Source organism: Crinia signifera, chromosome 2 (assembly GCF_055691185.1).
Source record: "Crinia signifera chromosome 2, ASM5569118v1, whole genome shotgun sequence".
NCBI lineage: Eukaryota > Metazoa > Chordata > Amphibia > Anura > Myobatrachidae > Crinia > Crinia signifera.
In genome coordinates, this window is record NC_139218.1 from 8,005,991 (window position 1) to 8,027,114 (window position 21,124).

The following is a 21,124-nucleotide window of genomic DNA, read 5'->3' on the forward strand; positions in this document are numbered from 1 at the left end:
TCTTATCACTGCTGACGCCGAAACCACCAAACAAAGGACTCTTAAAGTTCACTCCCCTGGACCTAGCCAAACCAGGTATATCAGCTTACCACCCAATCACAGCTGACCTGACATTCGACCTCTGGCCAATGAGAATGGCCTTTGACCTCCCCTTTCTGACCCTATAAGATAGGCGACCCAGAGCAGCCAAACTCTCTTCGGCACATCTACCTTTCCCTGACCTGACCACCGGACTATAGTTCATCCCTGAACGATAGTGAGCTCTGACCGGACTACACTTCGCATATTTGATGAGAACGGTAACGGTTGCATTAACGGTATTTATCCTTATCGTATTGATTGGCTGATTGTGTCTTGTATCTGTTTTCTTTCCCCTTAGCAGAGTCTGTTTAGTATTCATTGTTAGTATATTGTATTACTTGTTATACCTGTTTATTCTTATTTCTGTAACCCCCTTTTGTCCATTAGGGACTCAAATACAACCTTTTTACGGAGCTCTTATCTCCATATTTCTATACAGTGGTCGTTGTCTGTTTATTCGCATTATAGCGATAAGGTATATTGCGGACACAGTCCGATAAGGTATAGTCGCAGATTAGAGACAAAGTACTGCGAAGGAATCTCTGATTAAGGTATTGGTTCTTGGTATACATAATACAATTAAAGGTACGCTACGCTGCGCTACGCTTTGTTCGCACGTAGTTAGGTATAAAGGGTACGTTGGTTGCGGACTTATTACGTAACCAACGCTTTTCACTTATTGTCACTCTGGTTATATTTTAATCACCATTAACAATTCAGAGCGAAACGCGCCATCGCCTGCCAGGTCCGTCCACTTGCATTTCCTCTAGCTGAGTGTACCGAAACCCTGGCGCAAGTTTCAAACTAGTAATTGTGATGAAGTCACGCTGTGTCTGATTGGACGAAAGTGACTACGGGGTAGATGTATCAACAGAAAACATGCTGTAAATTCTCGAATATGAGTGTGCGCATATCAACCACTGGATCAGAAACCTGAAAGATACCTGCGTCAGTCCCTCCTTTGTTGCAGCCCCCATAGGTTTCTAACTGCTGCTTCTACCAAGCTTTTATCCGGCAGCTAATGCCCACCTTCAGTGTTTTTACTGTAGCCTACGGGCTATTCCTCAAAAATTTACTGGGACAGGGTTCTTCTGGAACCCTCTCTGGCAGAGGCTGCCACACATCCTTGGTTAGCAGACCGCTCGTGTACAGTAGCGCTTTAGGGGTCCGGATGTAGAAGCTAAATGATCGCATTAGGCCTTTAAGTTGTGGAACTTGTAAACGTAATTAACAAATATTAGAATATAATCATCAGGATATCTCGTTAGGTGAAACTAATGTTTCTCTATGTGGATAGGGCTGAATGACATGCTGCCGGCTATGATGTCACAATCGATCTCACCTCTTCCGTCTGAGTAGTTTCCTGTACGGTTTGATGAATCTGAGATGGGGATTTGCTGTGAAAACACAATTAAAAGTTATACTGTACATCATTATTGTACCCTAGACTTTTTTGCAGGGTGTGATTTCATTTCAGAGCAAGCAGGTGGCGCTGTGCTGCTCAGAGATTGGCATAGATGCATTTATTGTATTATTCATTTATTTATTAACAGTTTCTGTGGTCAGTCAGTGTTGCAGCAGCCCACTGTGGTCAGTCAGTGTTAGAGCAGCCCACTGTGGTTAGTCAGTGTTGGAGCAGCCGACTGTGGTCAGTCAGTGTTGGGGCAGCACACTGTGGTCAGTCAGTGTTGGGGCAGCACACTGTGGTCAGTCAGTGTTGGGGCAGCCCACTGTGGTCAGTCAGTGTTGGGGCAGCCCACTGTAGTCAGTCAGTGTTAGAGCAGCCCACTGTGGTCAGTCAGTGTTGGGGCAGCCCACTGTGGTCAGTCAGTGTTGGAGCAGCCGACTGTGGTCAGTCAGTGTTGGGGCAGCCCACTGTGGTCAGTCAGTGTTGGGGCAGCACACTGTGGTCAGTCAGTGTTGGGGCAGCACACTGTGGTCAGTCAGTGTTGGGGCAGCCCACTGTGGTTAGTCAGTGTTGGGGCAGCACACTGTGGTCAGTCAGTGTTAGAGCAGCCTACTGTGGTCAGTCAGTGTTGGGGCAGCCCAATGTGGTCAGTCAGTGTTGGGGCAGCACACTGTGGTCAGTGTTGGGGCAGCCCACTGTGGTTAGTCAGTGTTGGGGCAGCCCAATGTGGTCAGTCAGTGTTGGGGCAGCACACTGTGGTCAGTCAGTGTTGGGGGAGCTTACTGTGTTCAGTTAGTGTTGGGGCAGCCAACTGTGGTCAGTCAGTGTTGGGGCAGCCCACTGTGGTCAGTCAGTGTTGGGGCAGCCCAATGTGGTCAGTCAGTGTTGGGGCAGCCCAATGTGGTCAGTCAGTGTTGCGGCAGCCCACTGTGGTCAGTCAGTGTTAGGGCAGCCCACTGTGGTCAGTCAGTGTTGGAGCAGCCTACTGTGGTCAGTCAGTGTTGGAGCAGCCCACTGTGGTCAGTCAGTGTTGGAGCAGCCCACTGTGGTCAGTCAGTGTTGGGGGAGCTCACTGGTCGGTCAGTCAAAGTTGGGGCAGCCCACAGTCACCAGTTAATAGAATGCAGAGGATGATTGGCCTCCTATATTGGCATTTTAACAGGGACAGCGATGGACCCGATTTCAAAATCGGCAGCCCAGATACTACATAAGTACCGAGTATTTTTTAGTGATTCCATTTCTCATAGTGCCCATTAACCCCTTCCCGCCGCAGCCTGTTTTTGCCTTCCTGACAGAGCCCTTTTTTTCAAATCTGACATGTATCACTTAAGTGGGGATAACTTTTTTTTGCTTTTACTTATCCCAGTGATTTTGAGATTGTTTTTTCATGACACATTGTACTTCAAGTTAGTGGTAAATTTGGGTCGATACAGTCTGTGTTTTTTTGTGAAAAATACCAAAATGTCGTAAAAAAATGGAAAATTTAGCAATTTTCAAAATGTTAAATTTTCTGCTTGTGAGACAAATAATCATACCACTCAAAATAGTTAATAACTAACATAGACCATATGTCTACTTTATGTTTCCATCATTATTTCAACCTCCTTTTAATTTTTTTGGACACTAGGAGGCTTAAAATATGAATAGCAAATTCTCAAATTTTCAAGAAAATTTCAAACACTGATTTTTTTAGGGACCAGTTCAGTTCTGATGTGACTTTGAGGGACTTGTATGTGAGATACCCCCATAAATGATGCCATTTCAAAAACTGCACCCCTCACAGTATTCAAAACAGCATTTTGGAAGTTTGTTAACCCTTTAGGTGTTTCACAGGAATTAAAACAAAGTGTAGGTGAAATTTCAAAATTTCATTTTTTTTGCAGATTTTCAATTTTATTACATTTTTCTAAGGAACACAGTAGATTTTACGGTACTTATGTAGTATCTGGGCGTCCGATTTAGAAATCGGATCGGATCGCATCGCATCGCATGCGACCAAATTGTATGCGATGCGATGGTCAAGATTTTTCCATAGGATTCAATGTTAAAATGGTCTGAGTCCATTCTAACATAGAATTCAATGGGAAAAAGGGGTCCTTTTCCTTTCCCCACTATCCAAGTGGGCATGGAGTTGGATATAAACCTGTGGCGAGCGTAGCGAGCCACCGAGCCCGAAGCGTGGCGAGCGTAGCGAGCCCCGCGAGGGGACACAGAATACTTTTTAAGAAATATGCGTCCGCTCGCCACGCTTCGGGCTAGGTGGCTCGCTGCGCTCGCCACGCTATATAAAATCAACTCTATGCCCACTTGGATAGTGGGGAAATGAACAGGACCTTCTTAACATTGAATCCTATGCAAAATCGCATCGCATCGCATCTGATTGTATGCCTTAAGGTAAGGCATACAATCACAAAATCGGACGCCCAGATACTACATAAGTACCGATTTTACTAGAGAAATGTGACTAAAAATTGATTCCCCCAATTCTTTTGTTTTCATAAATATCCTATATGTGGCCCTAGTGTGCACGTTGACCAAACCACAGGCTTCATAATAGAAGGAGCACCTACTTGATTTTGGAGCCTCCTTTTTATGAGATTATTTTTTAGGCACCATGTAGGTTTCTAGGCACCATAAGATGCTAAAAGTTAGGAACCCCCCCCACAAGTGACCCCATTTTGCAAACTACACCCCTCAGGGAATTCATCTAGGGGTATAGTGTACATTTCAAACCCCCAGGGGTTTCACCAATTGTGGTACAACTGGGCAGTGAAAATGAAAAATTAATTTTTTTACACAAAAATGCAGTTCTGGCTCCAAATTTTTCATTTTCACAAGGAATGAAGGAGACAAAGCACCCCAAAATCTGTGCCCCATATTCTCCCGAGTACGGCAATGCCTCACATGTGACCAAAAAATACCATTTGGGTGCATGGCAGGACTCAGAAGGGAAGGAGTGATATTTGGATTTTGCAGCACAGATTCTGGTGGAATGTTGGTGGGTGCTATGTCGCATTAGCAAGACCCCCGAAGCACCAATACAGTGGAACCCCCCCACAAGTGACCCCATTTTGCAAACTATACCCCTCATGGAATTCATCTAGGGGTATAGTGTACACAGTGGTGTAGCATGAAGCCATAGCACCCGGAGCAAGCTCATGTCACGCCCCCCCCCCCCCCACACACACACACATATATATGTATATATATAACTGTGGAGGACATGCGGCGGCACTCCCAGTGAGGCTTACCTGAGCGTATAGTCTCTTCATTTATCGACTGGGAGTGCCGCCGCTTGTTCACTGGTATACACGGGGAGCAGGGAATCGATCTACCTAGGAGGGCACCCAGATTTTATATTTAACAAGTTGTTGGAGTGCCGACCATTACTCTCCTGTGTGTGTGTGTGTATATAATATATATATACACACACATGCTCCTAGCAGTGTGTCATGTAATTGGAGATTAAAATCCCAATTACCACAGTGCAGAGGTGCATGTCATACTGCACAGTGCACAATGCTGCTGTTCCCGTCTCCGTACATGTGACAGCCTACTTGAGTTCTCTGCGGGTGTCCACTACCTGGTCTCTCTGCGGCTTCAGTCAGCAGCTTCGGTGACACATCAAGCAGCACTGAGCCTCTATCTGCTCCTGCCTCACATCAAGCGGCGCTGCGTCTCTTTCACTGCTCCTGCCTCACATCAAGCGGCGCTGCGTCTCTTTCACTGCTCCTGCCTCACATCAAGCAGCGCTGCATCTCTCTCTCTCTTCCTGCCACACACAGGCCAGTGGGCAAGAAGAGAGAGAGGCGCAGCACCGCTTGACACCAAAGCTACGGAGGACCTGCGGAGAGCACAGGTAGTAGTCGCTAGCAAGAGCCCATGTATGGGTGTGCAGGAGTCAGTACACGGAGAGACAGAGGGTGGGCAGCGGCGCAGGACACAGAGGGGGGGGGGGGGCGGATTAAGGGTATGTGGGCCTGGAGCACTTTAGACAGGGGGGCCCCTATTAAAGAGACATATGTATCTATATATATATATGTGTGTGTGTGTGTGTGTGTGTGTGTGAAGATGATCCCAGCACTTAGAACTGAGTCTGCAACAATTTGGGTGCCACTCTAACACAAAGGAAGGTATAACAGGAAGCTGCTGAGTGCACTCACAAGATTTACACTACTGCATAGGCGGCAGTTTTCAGTAAAGAATATAATCGACACAAGGGTGTGAGTGTCAACGTTTCGGGCGGGTTGCCCGAAACGTTGTCTTGATAAAGGGCTACCCGCCCGAAACGTTGACACTCACACCCTTTTGTCGATTATATTCTTTACTGAAGACTGTCGCCCCATTGTCTAATCCATAACTTCCCTCTTTTAAGTTCCTAAACCCCCTCTTCCCACAGCCTAGATCCAAGATCATAGTTTCTAGAAATTAAAGTGTCATTGTTTTATTGCTTAAATCACTTTTTAACAGGTGCACAAAATATTTTTTATTTATACATACCCAACACACACAGCATACATAGTTACATACACACACACACACACACACACACACACACACACACACACACACACAACACACCAGACATACACAGAAAACACACAGCATGCATACACACAACATACATACAAACATACACAGCACACATATATGATACACACAGCATACATAGTTACATATACACACACACACACAACTCATACATGCACAAGACACATACACACATACACAACACACCAGACATACACAGAAAACACCCAGCATGCATACACACAACATACATACATACAAACATACACAGCACACATATATGATACACACAGCATACATAGTTACATATACACACACACACACACACAACACATACATGCACAAGACACATACACACATACACACACAGAAAACACACAGCATGCATACACACAACATGCAGACAAACATACACAGCACACATATGATACACACAGCATACATAGTTACATATACACACACAACACATACATGCACAAGACACATACACAACACACCAGACATACACAGAAAAAACACAGCATGCATACACACAACATACATATATATATACATACATACATAAATACACAGCATATATACATACATACATACATACATACATACATACATACATAGCTTACAAATATTCATACACAAACAACATAAACAAAGTAAATACCAGCAGATGAGGACAGGATGAAATCCGGAGACTGTAGCTACTGCTCAGTAGCTCTCTCTGCTGTGTCACCCGGAAATAAATCAGACTGAGGAGCAGCAGCTGTTCTCTTATTAGTATGCATGCACCGTGCAGGTGTCTCCGGCCTGTCTCAGTCTCTGGGGGGGGGGGGGGGGGCGCTAAGATAAAGGGGAGCTTCGGGTGAGTACCCCCTGGGCTCCCCCTTAATCCATGTCTGAGCGCAGCCAGTGCTATAATAGACACTAAGCTAGCGCTGGCTTTCAACCCAGCTCATCCAGGGAAGTTAACTAAGCTCAGCCCGGCTACTGCCTGTCACTGGTCCGCATCATCAGGTGGTTTAGTAAAGGAAGCCACCTGACGCGGAAGCGCTGACAGCCGTACACTACAGGCAGTAGCCGGGCTGAGCTTGACTGGCTGCGCTCTGGTGTCAGTAAGGACGGGATGGGTCTGTCAGGGGCTGCAGGCAGTTTGTCTCTGGTCTGTCAGGGGGGGCCACTGGCGCCCTGCAAGGAGCCGGCGCCTGGAGCACAAGCTCCGCCGGCTCCACCTTAGCTACGCCTCTGAGTGTACATTTCAAACCCCCAGGGCTTTCACCAATTTTGGTACAACTGGGCTGTGAAAATGAAAAATTACATTTTTTTACACAAAAATGCAGTTCTGGCTCAAAATTTTTCATTTTCGTAAGGTATGAAGGAGAAAAAGCACCCCAAAATCTGTGCCCCAATTTCTCCCGAGTACGGCAATGCCTCACATGTGACCAAAAAATACCATTTGGGTGCATGGCAGGACTCAGAAGGGAAGGAGTGATATTTGGATTTTGCAGCACAGATTCTGGTGGAATGAATGGTGGGTGCTATGTCGCATTAGCAAGACCCCCGAAGCACCAATACAGTGGAACCCCCCCACAAGTGACCCCATTTTGCAAACTACACCCCTCAGGGAATTCAACTAGGGGTATAGTGTACATTTCAAACCCCCAGGGGTTTCACCAATTGTGGTACAACTGGGCAGTGAAAATGAAAAATTAAATTTTTTACACAAAAATGCAGTTCTGGCTCAAAATTTTTCATTTTCACAAGGAATGAAGGAGACAAAGCACCCCAAAATCTGTGCCCCAATTTCTCCCGAGTACGGCAATGCCTCATGTGTGACCAAAAAATGGCAGGACTCAGAAGGGAAGGAGTGATATTTGGATTTTGCAGCACAGATTCTGGTGGAATGTTGGTGGGTGCTATGTCGCATTAGCAAGACCCCCAAAGCACCAATACAGTGGAACCCCCCCACAAGTGACCCCATTTTGCAAACTACACCCTCAGGGAATTCATCTAGGGGTATAGTGTACATTTCAAACCCCCAGGGGTTTCACCAATTTTGATACAACTGGGCTGTGCAAATGAAAAATTACATTTTTTTACACAAAAATGCAGTTCTGGCTCAAAATTTTTCATTTTCATAAGGTATGAAGGAGAAAAAGCACCCCAAAATCTGTGCCCCAATTTCTCCCGAGTATGGCAATGCCTCATATATGACCAAAAAATACCAGTTGGGTGCATGGCAGGACTCAGAAGGGAAGGAGTGATTTTTGGATTTTGCAGCTCAGATTCTGGTGGAATGAATGGTGGGTGCTATGTGGCATTAGCAAGACCCCCGAAGCACGGTGAAATGATGAACCTAATAATCCATAGATGTGTGGTATATTTTAAAACACTCCTTTATACATAGGCCGGGTTTGTCGGGGCAAGTTTCACAGTGGAAAATAGTATCCTTTCTTATTCCCTTTTTATAGCAAACTTTGCACCTTTTTTGTGTCCTGCCCTTTTTTGCAGTGGAGGGGATTTCGTTAGGAAAATGCTGCCCTGGTACAATACGGGGGCCAGTACTAGAAGTACTGGGGCCCTCTGCCTGCTGGTTCCCAAATATTAGGCCCTTTATGACTTCCTCTTGAAAGTGCATAAATGTCCCCCTCTGGCTGGTAGAACGGAATAGCACGTAAGCGTTATACAGTGCCATCTGGATGATATACACGGCCAGCTTCTTGTACCAGATTTTTGTTTTCCGCAGGGCACTGTACGGCTTCAGTACCTGATCTGAAAGATCCACTCCGCCCATGTACTTATTGTAATCAAGGATACAAATAGGTTTTGAGGTGTAGGTACTGGTACCTCGTACAGGGACGGAGGTGGTACTGTCTCCGTGAATTGTTGTCAGTATAAGGACATCCCTCTTGTCCTTATATTTGACCAACAACATATTTTCGGTGCATATTCCCCTGCTTTCACCCCTTCTCAGTACTTGGGCAATGTGCGTTTTTGGGAGGCCTCTTTGGTTCTTGCGCACAGTACCGCAAGCTGCTGTACCTCTTGAACCAAGGGCCTTAAACAGGGGGATACTAGTGTAAAAGTTATCCACATAGAGGTGATAACCTTTATCCAGGAAGGGGTGCACTAAATCCCAGACAATTTTTCCACTAACACCTACGAGGGAGGGGGGGCATTCTGGCGGTTCAATTCTTGAATCCTTCCCTTCATATACCCTAAACCTGTGGGTGTACCCTGAGGTGCTTTCACACGGTTTATACATTTTTATGCCATACCTTGCCCTCTTACTGGGAAGGTACTGGCGGAATTTAACCCTTCCTTTAAAATGTATAAGGGACTCGTCGATACAAATACATTTTTCAGGGATGTACATCTCTGCAAATTTGGCACTGAAATGATCAATGACCGGCCTGACTTTGAATAGCCGGTCAAAGGTGGGATCATCTCTGGGTGGGCACTGTGCATTATCGGTGTAATGTAAAAATTTAAGGATTGTCTCAAAACGAGTCCGAGTCATTGCCATACGGTAAAGTGGGGTGCTGTACAGAACATCTGTACTCCAATATTGCCTAATTTCTGGCTTTTTTACTATGCCCATATGTAACACCAGACCCCAAAACGTCATCATCTCTACTGCATCTACAGGGGTCCACCTAGCAAATGATGACGTGGGGTTTTGAGCAATAAACTGCTGGGCATATAAATTACTTTGGTCCACCATTAAATTTATAAAATCATGAGAGAAAAATAATTTGAAAAAGTCAATTTCTCTGAGACCTGTTGAATCAAATTGGATTCCTGGGATGGCCAAAAACTCAGGAACCTGGGGCTCAAAATTGTCTGGTGGTGGGGTCCATACGAGATCAATCATTGGGGGGGGGGGTCTCAGCTGCTCTACGGGGGCGTCTTTGAGGGGGTCCCTCATCACTAGAGGAGGAAGAGGAGCTTAAGACGAATCCTTCAAATTCCCCGCTTGCATCACTGGCTGTGTCAGAGTCAGAGGCAAGCATGGCATATGCCTCCTCCGCTGAATACATTCTTCTGGATGACTGGGATGACATTTGGGATGCCATTTTTATTTTTGTGTTTCTGTAAGTGTAATGTTTCAACACGTGTATAGTGTAGGGGGGGTACAAACTTTATTTCAACACGGGGGGTATGTAGTGTGTAGTGTGTATGTAGTGCAGAAAAAAAAATACTTTATACAGAAATTTGATCCCAATTAAAAAAAAAAAAATTAGATCAACCCTGTGGCAAAAATGCTGATCTGTGATGTACGTCACTCAGCAACTTCAAGGCAGCTTTTGGTACAACCTTGAAGGGGTTAAAAAAAAAAAAATCCTGCGCCAAAAATTGAGCACAGATGTTGGTCAGTAACGTCCGTCACTGAACAGCGCTCAAAGGCAACAGGAATTTGATCCAAAAAAAAAAAAAAAATAGATCAACCCTGTGCCGAAAATGCTGATCAGTGATGTACGTCACTGATCAGCGCTCAGCGGCCACAGGACACCCACAAAAGCAACGTGGGTGTAAAAACAATTTAAAAAAAATAAACCACAGCACTCTCCAAAAAAAAAACAATTTAAAAAAACTGCAGAAAAAAAATTATATCAACCCTGAGCCAAAAATGCTGTTCAGTGATGTACGTCACTGATCAGCGCTCAGCGGCCACAGGACACCCACAAAAGCAACATGGGTGTAAAAACAAAACCCCACTGCACTCTCCCAAAAAAAAAACCTGCAGATCAGTGATGCAGTGATGCAACACTGATTAGCAGTGAGGGGCAGCAGGCACACAACTGTGGGTGCAACCTGACAGGGTATATATAAAAAAAAAAACCTGCACCCCCAAAAAGTTGCTGATCAGTTAATTTATACTGATCAGCACAAAAGGGGGGGCAGCAGGGGGGGCAGCAGTCAGTTGCACAGGCAGCACAACCTTTGGTGCAACTGACAGGTATATATATAAAAAAAAAAAACCCTGCACCCCAAAAAAGTTGCTGATCAGCACAGATATACTGATCAGCACAAAAGGGGGGGCAGCAGACACAAAATATAGCACTCTCTATCACTCTCTGTCACTATCTCTCACTATCTCTCACTATCTATCACTATCTCTCACTATCTCTCACTATCTCTCAATATCTCTCACTATCTGTCACTCTATGACACTGCAGCAGCAACACACAGGAAGTCACAAGATCCAGGAAGCATCCAGCTGCTGGCAGCACGCTACCAGCGGTGATCAGGTAAAAGTATCAGGCAAGGATCAGGTCAGTATATCACGACAGATTGGCACGGTGACCGCTCTGCACGCAATTCCAGACCGGAATGGCGTCTGCAGCGCAGTCACCGTTAGTTTAAATCACGCGCCATGGCTGTGATTGGTCCGTCGGTCCGACGGACCAATCACAGCCTTGGGGGCAGGTGGGGTGAGGTGTGGTCATCACCGGTGACCCCCTCACGCCCCCTCACACGCGGCGGTGATTGATCCCTGTGTTACCGAGCGTCTGATTTGCCGGTAACACAGGAAAACGCTGCGATTGGCTGTTCACATTGAACAGCCAATCGCAGCGATCGCCGACGGGGGGGAGGCATCGCCGCCCCCCCCTGGGCATGCTGGGACATGTCTGCTGTCAGGGAAGTACATCCCGGTCATGACGTATATATACGTCAAATGTCGGGAAGGGGTTAAGGAAGCGGGTACTTATGAGTTATCCGGGCGTCCGATTTTTAAATCGGGTCGGATCGGGACATCGCATCGCATCGCATGCGACCATCGGATGCGATGCGATGCGATGCGATGCGATGACCCGATTTTTCCATAGGAATCAATGTTAAAATGGACTGAGTCCATTTTAACATGGAATTCAATGGGAAAATCGGGTCCTTTTCATACCCCTACTATCCAAGTGGGCATGGAGTTGGATATAAACCTGTGGCGAGCGTAGCGAGCCACCGAGCCCGAAGCGTGGCGAGCGTAGCGAGCCCCGCGAGGGGACACGGAATACCGTCCCCTCGCGGGGCTCGCTTCGCTCGCCACGCTTCGGGCTCGGTGGCTCGCTACGCTCGCCACAGGTTTATATCCAACTCCATGCCCACTTGGATAGTAGGGGTATGAAAAGGACCCCTTTTTCCCATTGAATTCCATGTTAAAATGGACTCAGTCCATTTTAACATTGATTCCTATGGAAAAATCGGGTCATCGCATCCGATGGTCGGATGCGATGCGATGCGATGCGATATCGCATCGCATCTGATTGTATGCCTTAACTTAAGGCATACAATCAAAAAATCGGGAGCCCGGATAACTCACAAGTACCAGGAAGCGCCTTAATTCGGAATTCATTTTTCATATAGATATTTATCAATGCGTTGCAATGGGCGTTCATGCATGTATGGTATGGTTTGACTCCATATAAGAAGGCATTGTTGTGAGCAGTGGTGGATTGTACATATGGGTTGCAGGACTGCAGCCCCTGATTAAAATCCACCACCCCAGCCCATGTGAGTGAGCCAGATGTAGTCCATGAGACTGCACTGGCCTCACTGTGAATGGCAGTGACTTCCTATTGGAAGAGCTACCTACCAGTCACCTGCAGGACCAGTGTTTCCTCCCTCCAGGACTGCCAGGCCAGGCTATGATAGGGAAAGAGTTGGTTTCCTGTAGGAAGCCACTCCCTGCCTTACTGTGCAGTCCTAGCCAGTTTCTATGGGCTGCAGTCAATCCAGCGCATAGTCAGCCAGGCTATTGGACATGCACAATATCACCTTACCAGGTACAGGCCGCCACTGGTTATAAATTACTCTACTGTAGTTTTGGCAGTGTCCCAGAAGTGATGAAAAAATTGTTTCACTGTCTGATTTTTGTCTCTTTTTGCACTAAATACAGATTAAGCATAAACATGCAGTGGCTGAGATAGTAGTTAGTTATTACATATGTCAGGTTGTATGCAGACAAATCCATTCAGTTTATGTTTTAACCATTTTTTCCAATTTATCTTTGCTTTATATTGTTTTTGCTTTAGCTGGTGTGGTTGGTCTTTGTCATACTGTATAATTTTTAATATACTAAGTTGATATAAGGTGTTTTGAATCCAGTAGATGTATTTCTTAAAGGACAAAGGCCATTGTCTGGTCATATGAGTTGGGGCAGCCCACTGTGGTCAGTCAGTGTTGGGGCAGCCCAATGTGGTCAGTCAGTGTTGGGGCAGCCCAATGTGGTCAGTCAGTGTTGGGGCATCCCAATGTGGTCAGTCAGTGTTGGGGCAGCCCAATGTGGTCAGTCAGTGTTGGGGCAGCCCAATGTGGTCAGTCAGTGTTGGAGCAGCCGACTGTGGTCAGTCAGTGTTGGGGCAGCCCAATGTGGTCAGTCAGTGTTGGGGCAGCACACTGTGGTCAGTCAGTGTTGGGGCAGCCCAATGTGGTCAGTCAGAGTTGGGGCAGCTCAATGTGGTCAGTCAGTGTTGGAGCAGCCCACTGTGGTCAGTCAGTCAGTGTTGAGGCAGCCCAATGTGGTCAGGGAGAGTTGGGGTAGCCCACTGTGGTCAGTCCATGTTAGAGCAGCCCACTGTGGTCAGTCAGTGTTGGGGCAGCACACTGTGGTCAGTCAGTGTTGGGGCAGCACACTGTGGTCAGTCAGTGTTGGGGCAGCACACTGTGGTCAGTCAGTGTTGGGGCAGCCCACTGGATATATATGATATATCTTAGCCTTCCCTGTAGGAGACAGAGGTTCTATTGGAAGAATATTTATTGCTGTTACTGATTCTGGATAGACAGATATTCATCTTAATTTTTTGGTATTGGTAAACAGCGCAACAGGAAAGGACGTGATAGACACATCTAAACACTATTGGTGTCATTGTCACTAGCACCTTATTCACTAGTTCATATATTTGAGAACTAAGAGGAAGCTAGGATTAAGGAAAGTTTTATTTTCCAAAAGAAAGAAAATAAGTTATTTATTTTCTCCTGGAAATGTCCTGGAAATCAATTTATTTGGAAAGATTTTAATACTGTTCCCCTGATGAAGTCTGTCTAGACGAAACGCGTTGGAAGGTTTCTTTATCGATGTTTTGCCTGTGACAACTTACTGAAGGATCTAATAAACTAATTTTGGCTGAATTTCTCTCTTCGCTTCACTGAAACTTGGATTAACCATATATATGGACATTATATATAAGTTATAGGCGTCATACTACAATTGGGTAATCTACATGACATGAAGATTACCATGACAGCATGATGATCACCATGGTCGGCCATTAATCATATGTATTACAATTGTATTTCTAGTTTACACATTTATGTAATGTTTGTACTCTTATATATTTTGGGAGACATTGGGACGTACTGTATAGTGTATGGGTTCTAGATGCCTACATGGCCTCCCCTCCTCCGCATCTTAGTATAGACCCTTGTACATTCCCAGCTCCAGGCCCATGAGGCCCTTAACCTGTCCCTGCCTGTACACATTCTCATAACCGGGTGAGGTCATTACTTACTTGGACCGTGTAATGTAATATATGATCCCAAATACGACCATTAGCAGAACAACGCCAGCCACAGAACTGGAAACATATATCGCTGTAGCGTGGGCACTGCCCTCTGGAAACAAAGAAAGATACAATGTAATAATACAGTCACATAATCCAGCTACACAGCCAGATAACATGGAAACAAAATGAGCATGGTGTGCCTCCTACCTCATAGTGCCTCATGCCTCAGTGATATCACCGATTCAATATGAATTTATAAGCTGCAATCTCACAAATACAATTTCAAATTGGATAATAGTTTTCGCTGAATGTGTCGCTGTACTGAAAATTGGATGGGTGTTCCCGTGGGCCTCTCTAGCCCCAGTACAGTACTGCTCTATATCAAGTTGAGCCAAGATATTTTATCTTTTATTATTGTGAGAACCAACCCATGCTTCCTGGAGCTGGGTCAGGGTTACCAAGTTGCCAACCATCCAGGATTCATCTGCACAGTCCGGAAATCAGCACGATCCAGAGTCCAAAGGCTGCCCAATCCTGAGCGGGAACTGCGTCGGTAATGCCACCATCAGTGCCTCAACCTCCATGCTACTACCATAGTCAGTGTTGAGGCTGCCCACTGTGGTCAGTCAGCCTTGGGGCAGCCCACTGTGGTCAGTCAGTGTTGGGGAAACACTGTGGTTGTATAGTCAGTGTTGGGACAGCACACTGGTTAGTCAATGCTGGGTTAGCCCATTGGTAAGTCAATATTGGAGCAGCCCATTGGTCTGTCAAGATTGGAGCAGCCCACTCTGGTAAGTCAGTGTTGGGGTAGCCCACTGTGGTCAGTTAGTGTTGGAGCAGCCGACTGTGGTCTATCAGTGTTGGAGTGGCCCAGTGTGGTCAGTCATTGTTGGGCTAGCCCACTGTGGTCAGTCCGTGTTGGGCTAGCCCCCTGGTCAGCCAGTGTTGGGCTAGCCCACTGGTCAGTTAGTGTTGGTGAAGTCCATTGGCTTGTCAGTGTTGGGGCAGCCTACTGTGGTCAGTCAGTTTTAGGATGGTCCACTATGATCACTCAGTGTTAGATGGGCTAGATTACTGGTTAGTCAGTGTTGGGGCAGACCACTGTGGTCAGTCAGTGTTGGGCTAGCCCATTGGTCAGTCAGTGTTGGGGCGGCCCACTGTGTACAGTCAGTGTTGGGCAAGCCCACTGTGGTCAATGTTGAGCCAGTCCACTGTGGTCAGTCAGTGTTGGGGCGGGCCACTGTTGTCAGTCAGTGTTGTAGTGACACACTGTTGTCAGTCAGTGTTATAGTGGCCTACTGTTGTCAGTCAGTGTTGGGGAAGCCCAGAGCCCAGTGTAGTCAGTCAGTGTTGGGCTAGCCCACTATGGTCAGTCAATGTTGGGCAAGCCCACTGTGGTCACTGTTGGGGCAACCCACTGTAGTCAGTCAGTTTTGGGATAGCCCACTATGGTCAGTCAGTGTGGGGCAAGCCCACTGTGGTCATTGTTGGGTTAGTCCATTGTGGTCAGTCAGTGTTGGGGCAGCCCACTGTAGACAGTCAATGTTGGGCAAGCCCACTGTGGTCATTGTTGGGTTAGTCCATTGTGGTCAGTCACTGTTGGGGCAGCCCACCATGATCAGTCAGTGTTGGGGCAGCCCACTGTGGTCAGTCAGTGTTGGGGCAGCCCACCATGATCAGTCAGTGTTGGGGCAGCCTACTGTGGTCAGTCAGTGTTGGAGCAGCCCACCATGGTCAGTCAGTGTTGGGGTAGCCCACTGTGGTCAGTCAGTGTTGGGGCAGCCCACTGTAGTCAGTCAGTGTTGGGGCAGCCCACCATAGTCAGTCAGTGTTGGGGGAGCCCACTGTGGTCAGTCAGTGTTGGAGCAGCCCACCATAGTCAGTCAGTCTTGGAGCAGCCCAGTGTGGTCAGTCAGTGTTGGGCTAGACCCCTGGTCAGTCAGTGTTGGGCTAGCCCATTTGTCAGTTAGTGTTGGCGTAGTCCATTGGCTTGTCAGTGTTGGGGCAGACTACTGTGGTTAGTCAGTGTTGGGCTAGCCCACTGATCAGTCAGTGTTGGGGCAGCCCACTGTAGTCAGTCAGTGTTGGGCTAGCCCACTATGGTCAGTCAATGTTGGGGCAGCCCACCATGGTCAGTCAGCGTTGGGGCAGCCCAATGTGGTCAGTCAGTGTTGGAGCAGCCCACCATACTCAGTCAGTGTTGGGGCAGCCCTCTGTGGCCAGTCAGTGTTGGACCAGACCACTGTGGTCAGTCAGTGTTGGACTAGCCCATTGGTCAGTCAGTGTTGGGGCAGCCCACTGTGGGCAGTCAGTGTTGGGCAAGCCCACTATGGTCATTGTTAGGTCAGTCCATTGTGGTCAGTCAGTGTTTTGGCAGCCCACCATGGTCAGTCAGTGTTGGGGCAGCCCACCATGGTCAGTCAGTGTTGGGGCAGCCCACTGTGGTCAGTCAGTGTTGGAGCAGCCCACCATAGTCAGTCAGTGTTGGGGGAGCCCACTGTGGTCAGTCAGTGTTGGAGCAGCCCACCATAGTCAGTCAGTCTTGGAGCAGCCCAGTGTGGTCAGTCATTGTTGGGGTAGCCCACTGTAGTCAGTCCGTGTTGGGCTAGACCCCTGGACAGTCAGTGTTTGGCTAGCCCACTTGTCAGTTAGTGTTGGTGTAGTTCATTGGCTTGTCAGTGTTGGGGCAGCCTACTGTGGTCAGTCAGTGTTAGGGTGGTCCACTGTGATCACTCAGTGTTGAGGTGGCCCACTGTCAGTGTTGGGCAAGATTACTGGTCAGTCAGTGTTGGGGCAGACCACTGTGGTCAGTCAGTGTTGGGCTAGCCCATTGGTCAGTCAGTGTTGGGGCGGCCCACTGTGGACAGTCAGTGTAGGGCAAGGCCACTGTGGTCAGTGTTGGGCCAGTCCACTGTGGTTAGTCAGTGTTGGGGCGGCCCACTGTTGTCAATCAGTGATGGGGAAGCCCAGTGTGGTCAGTCAGTGTTGGGCTAGCTAACTGGTCAGTCATTGTTGGGGCAGCCCACTGTAGTCAGTCAATGTTGGGGCAGCCCATTATCGTCAGTCAATGTTGGGGCAGACCACTGTGGTCAGTCAGTGTTGGACTAGCCCATAGGTCAGTCAGTGTTGGGGCAGCCCACTGTGGACAGTCAGTGTTGGGCAAGCTCACTGTGGTCATTGTTGGGTTAGTCCATTGTGGTCAGTCAGTGTTGGGGAAGCCCATTGGTCAGTCAATATTGGAGCAGCCCACTCTGGTGAGTCAGTGTTGGGGCAGCCCACTGTGGACAGTCAGTGTTGGGCAAGCTCACTGTGGTCATTGTTGGGTTAGTCAATTGTGGTCAGTCAGTGTTGGGGAAGCCCATTGGTCAGTCAATATTGGAGCAGCCCACTCTGGTGAGTCAGTGTTGGGGCAGCCCACTGTGGTCAGTCAGTGTTGGGGGAGCCCACTCTGGTCAGTCAGTGTTGGGGCAGTCCATTGGTCAGTCAATATTGGAGCAGCCCACTCTGGTGAGTCAGTGTTGGGGCAGCCCACTGTGGTCAGTCAGTGTTGGGGGAGCCCACTCTGGTCAGTCAGTGTTGGGGCAGTCCATTGGTCAGTCAATATTGGAGCAGCCCACTGTGATCAGTCAGTGTTGGCCTAGCCCACTAATCAGTCAGTGTTGGGGCAGCCCACTGTGGTCAGTCAGTGTTGGGGGAGCTCACTGTGGTCAGTTAGTGTTGGGGCAGCCCACTGTGGGCAGTCAGTGTTGGGGCAGCCCACTGTGGTCAGTCAGTATTGGGCTAGCTGACTGGTCAGTAGGTCAGTGTTGGGGGCGGGGCAGCCCAAGTGAGTGATTGGCCTCCTATATTGGCATTTACCTGGTACAGAGTGTATAAAGTGAACCAAGGCCAAGGAAGCTGTGGCTCCTATGGCAGATAAGGCTGGGCATGAGGTGGCTCTGGCAAATAAGACCTCACACACTGCCTGTGATCTCTGAATAGCAGCAGGGTGCAGCGCAGAAGGGGAGCATACATACTCGCCTACTTCTGTAAACTAGTTTAAAGGAGATTACAGTTGGTATAATTTTGCACAGTGTGCCTTTTGGGGGCGTGTCCGGCTCCACCCACAGGGTGTGTCTAGCTCCATATACACGTAGAAATGTGCTTAAATGCTTGTTGCAAGATATTTCTAGATAACATTGTTATCAATATATTTGGGAAGATTAGCAAGTATCAATAATAACACTGGGGTTATTCGGACCTGATCGCACAGCTGCAAATTCGCAGGTTGGGCGAATATCAATAGACTGTGCAATGATGCATAAGGCCTGTAGTACACAAATGCGGGAGTTCATCCTACGATAAAATCATGCTACTTTCTTATCGCTGACCATGGTATTCTGGGAGTGTCAGGGAAAACGCAGGTGTGCAGATGCATTTACAGGGAGTGTCTATGAGGGCAGCTCTGGCCCTGATCAGTCTGATTCTGTCGTACAGTTAGAGCAGGTCCTGGGCTACGCACAGACTGCGCACACTGGGAAATCATTCCATGGTCAGCGGCTTGTGAATGGATTTGCAGCTAATCGCAGGGCTGCCTAATTTTCACAAGCTTAACGCAGGCCTGCACAGGGCGAGATTTCTCTCTGGCTGGGCGGAGATAACATGATCGCAGGTCTCTGCAAATAAGCAGCCGAACAGGTTTGAATAACCCCCATAGCTGTCTGCATTATTGGATTTATTTGTTTGCAGCTATTTGCTGTGATATTTATATTCTTCTCACTCAGCATAATATACATGATAATAAATGTGATGTCTATGCAATTTTAAATGCAATTTAACCAAGCTTGCTACTTTTTAAAAAGCATGTCAGACGGATTGTGATGGTGACACCTAGAAGCGCAGTGGGCGTGTACTGCTACACCTGAGAGTCGCGTCATACAATGATTTACACCCAAATGTAGATGAGCCCCAAAGCAGTTATTAAGATCTATAATACTTGCTGAAGAAAATACACTGAGTGTCAGGGTTTGTTCATGTATTGTGTTTTACATGTGGTTCCATATAAGTGGCCATGGGAAACCTGTTTTAAAATGCATGTAGCCATAGGGGTCATGTGAATGTATCTATATCTGATTTCTTTTTTTCCAAAAAAGTAGCAGCTGAATAATGCAGGTTAGGGGAAATCAGGGAGATTGCAAGAATCTGCAGGGAGAGAGGGAGATCGCTACTATTTCAGGGAGTCTCCTGCAGAATGCAGAGGGGTGCACTACTATGGGAACATGCCTAATAATAATGGCGGATATGGCCCAGCTGCCCTTCCTGCAGTTCTGCACCCTGCTCACTTGTATTTATTGATTTATATTACAGTAGTATAAAGTAGAACAGTAGAGTTAAAATGGTCTAAAAATTAATTTAAATGTAAAAAATGATACATAAAGTAAAACATTTGTTATTAAAGTTAAAGAAAGCTTAATTACACAATGAGGTTTCCTATATTAGAGGCATATTTATCAATGCGAGAGAGCCCTGAGGAAGAGAGAGGATCTCGAAACATGTTGACTCTGAACTAGTGTTTTTCTGTTATTGGACCCATCGAGGAGGAGGTAAGTGAGGACAAGGTTGTCCACATCTGTCATGGATCAGGACTTTATGGCAGAGGAGTGGACTCCGAGTCACCACTGCCCCCACTCTGGGTACATAGCAGCATTTTATTACATTTTTTTTTATTTTTTTACCTGTATGCCAGAAAGTTTTTATGGAATTAAAATAAAAATTGAAAGAAACTGCTACGTATGTGAAATCGTCTTATCCACCGTAAGTACGGGTATGCAACCCCATTCTTTCAAATAAACCTTGACATGCTTTTTTAAATGATTTAAATAGTGAGTCTTGGTACGCCATCACTGTCATAGAGATAGGACGCATCTAAACTGGTGGAAACAATTCTACACATTTGCCCCCTTTTTTTCTCTCATTCATATATTCCGGGACGAGTCTCGAGTTAAAAAGTGGAGAGAAGCGGAACGGAGTGACGAAAGATCAACTACGGGAACAACATAAAAAGGAGAGTATTTTTTAGTGATTCCATTTCTCATAGTGCCCATTAAGGAAGCGCCTTAATTCGGAATTCATTTTTCATATAGATATTTATCAATGCGTTGCAATGGGCGCTCGGGCATGCATGGTATGGTTTGAGGCCATATAAGAAGGCATTGTTGTGAGCAGCGGTGGATTGTACATATGGGTTGTAGGACTGCAGCCCCTAAATAAAATCCACCACCCCAGCCCATGTGAGTGAGACAGATGTAGTCCATGAGACTGCACTGGCCTCACTGTGAATGGCAGTGACTTCCTATTGGAAGAGCTACCTACCAGTCACCTGCAGACTGGTGTTTCCTCCCTCCGGGACTGCCAGACCAGGCTGTGATAGGGAAAGAGTTGGTTTCCTGTAGGAAGCCACTCCCTGCCTTACTGTGCAGTCCTAGCCAGTTTCTATGGGCTGCAGTCAATGCAGTGCATAGTCCGCCAGGCTATTGGATATGCACAATATCACCCTACCAGGTACAGGCCGCCACTGGTTATAAATGACTACTGCAGTTTTGGCAGTGCCCCCTTTGCCATACTACTGTAT

The 21,124-nt window shown here is 47.0% G+C and overlaps 1 protein-coding gene across 2 annotated transcripts in view; it reads right to left on the bottom strand.

The window, feature by feature from the left end:
• Positions 1-21,124, bottom strand: part of LOC146059367 (uncharacterized) — a 57,921-nt gene that overhangs the window by 13,977 nt on the left and 22,820 nt on the right. For both annotated transcript variants that reach the window (XM_083171522.1, XM_083171523.1), the window contains exons 3-4: positions 14,521-14,623; positions 1,424-1,478 (exon numbers count right to left, since the gene is read on the bottom strand). In XM_083171522.1, the coding sequence (XP_083027648.1) occupies positions 1,424-1,478; positions 14,521-14,623 (158 nt within the window). The remainder of the gene's footprint in view (positions 1-1,423; positions 1,479-14,520; positions 14,624-21,124) is intronic.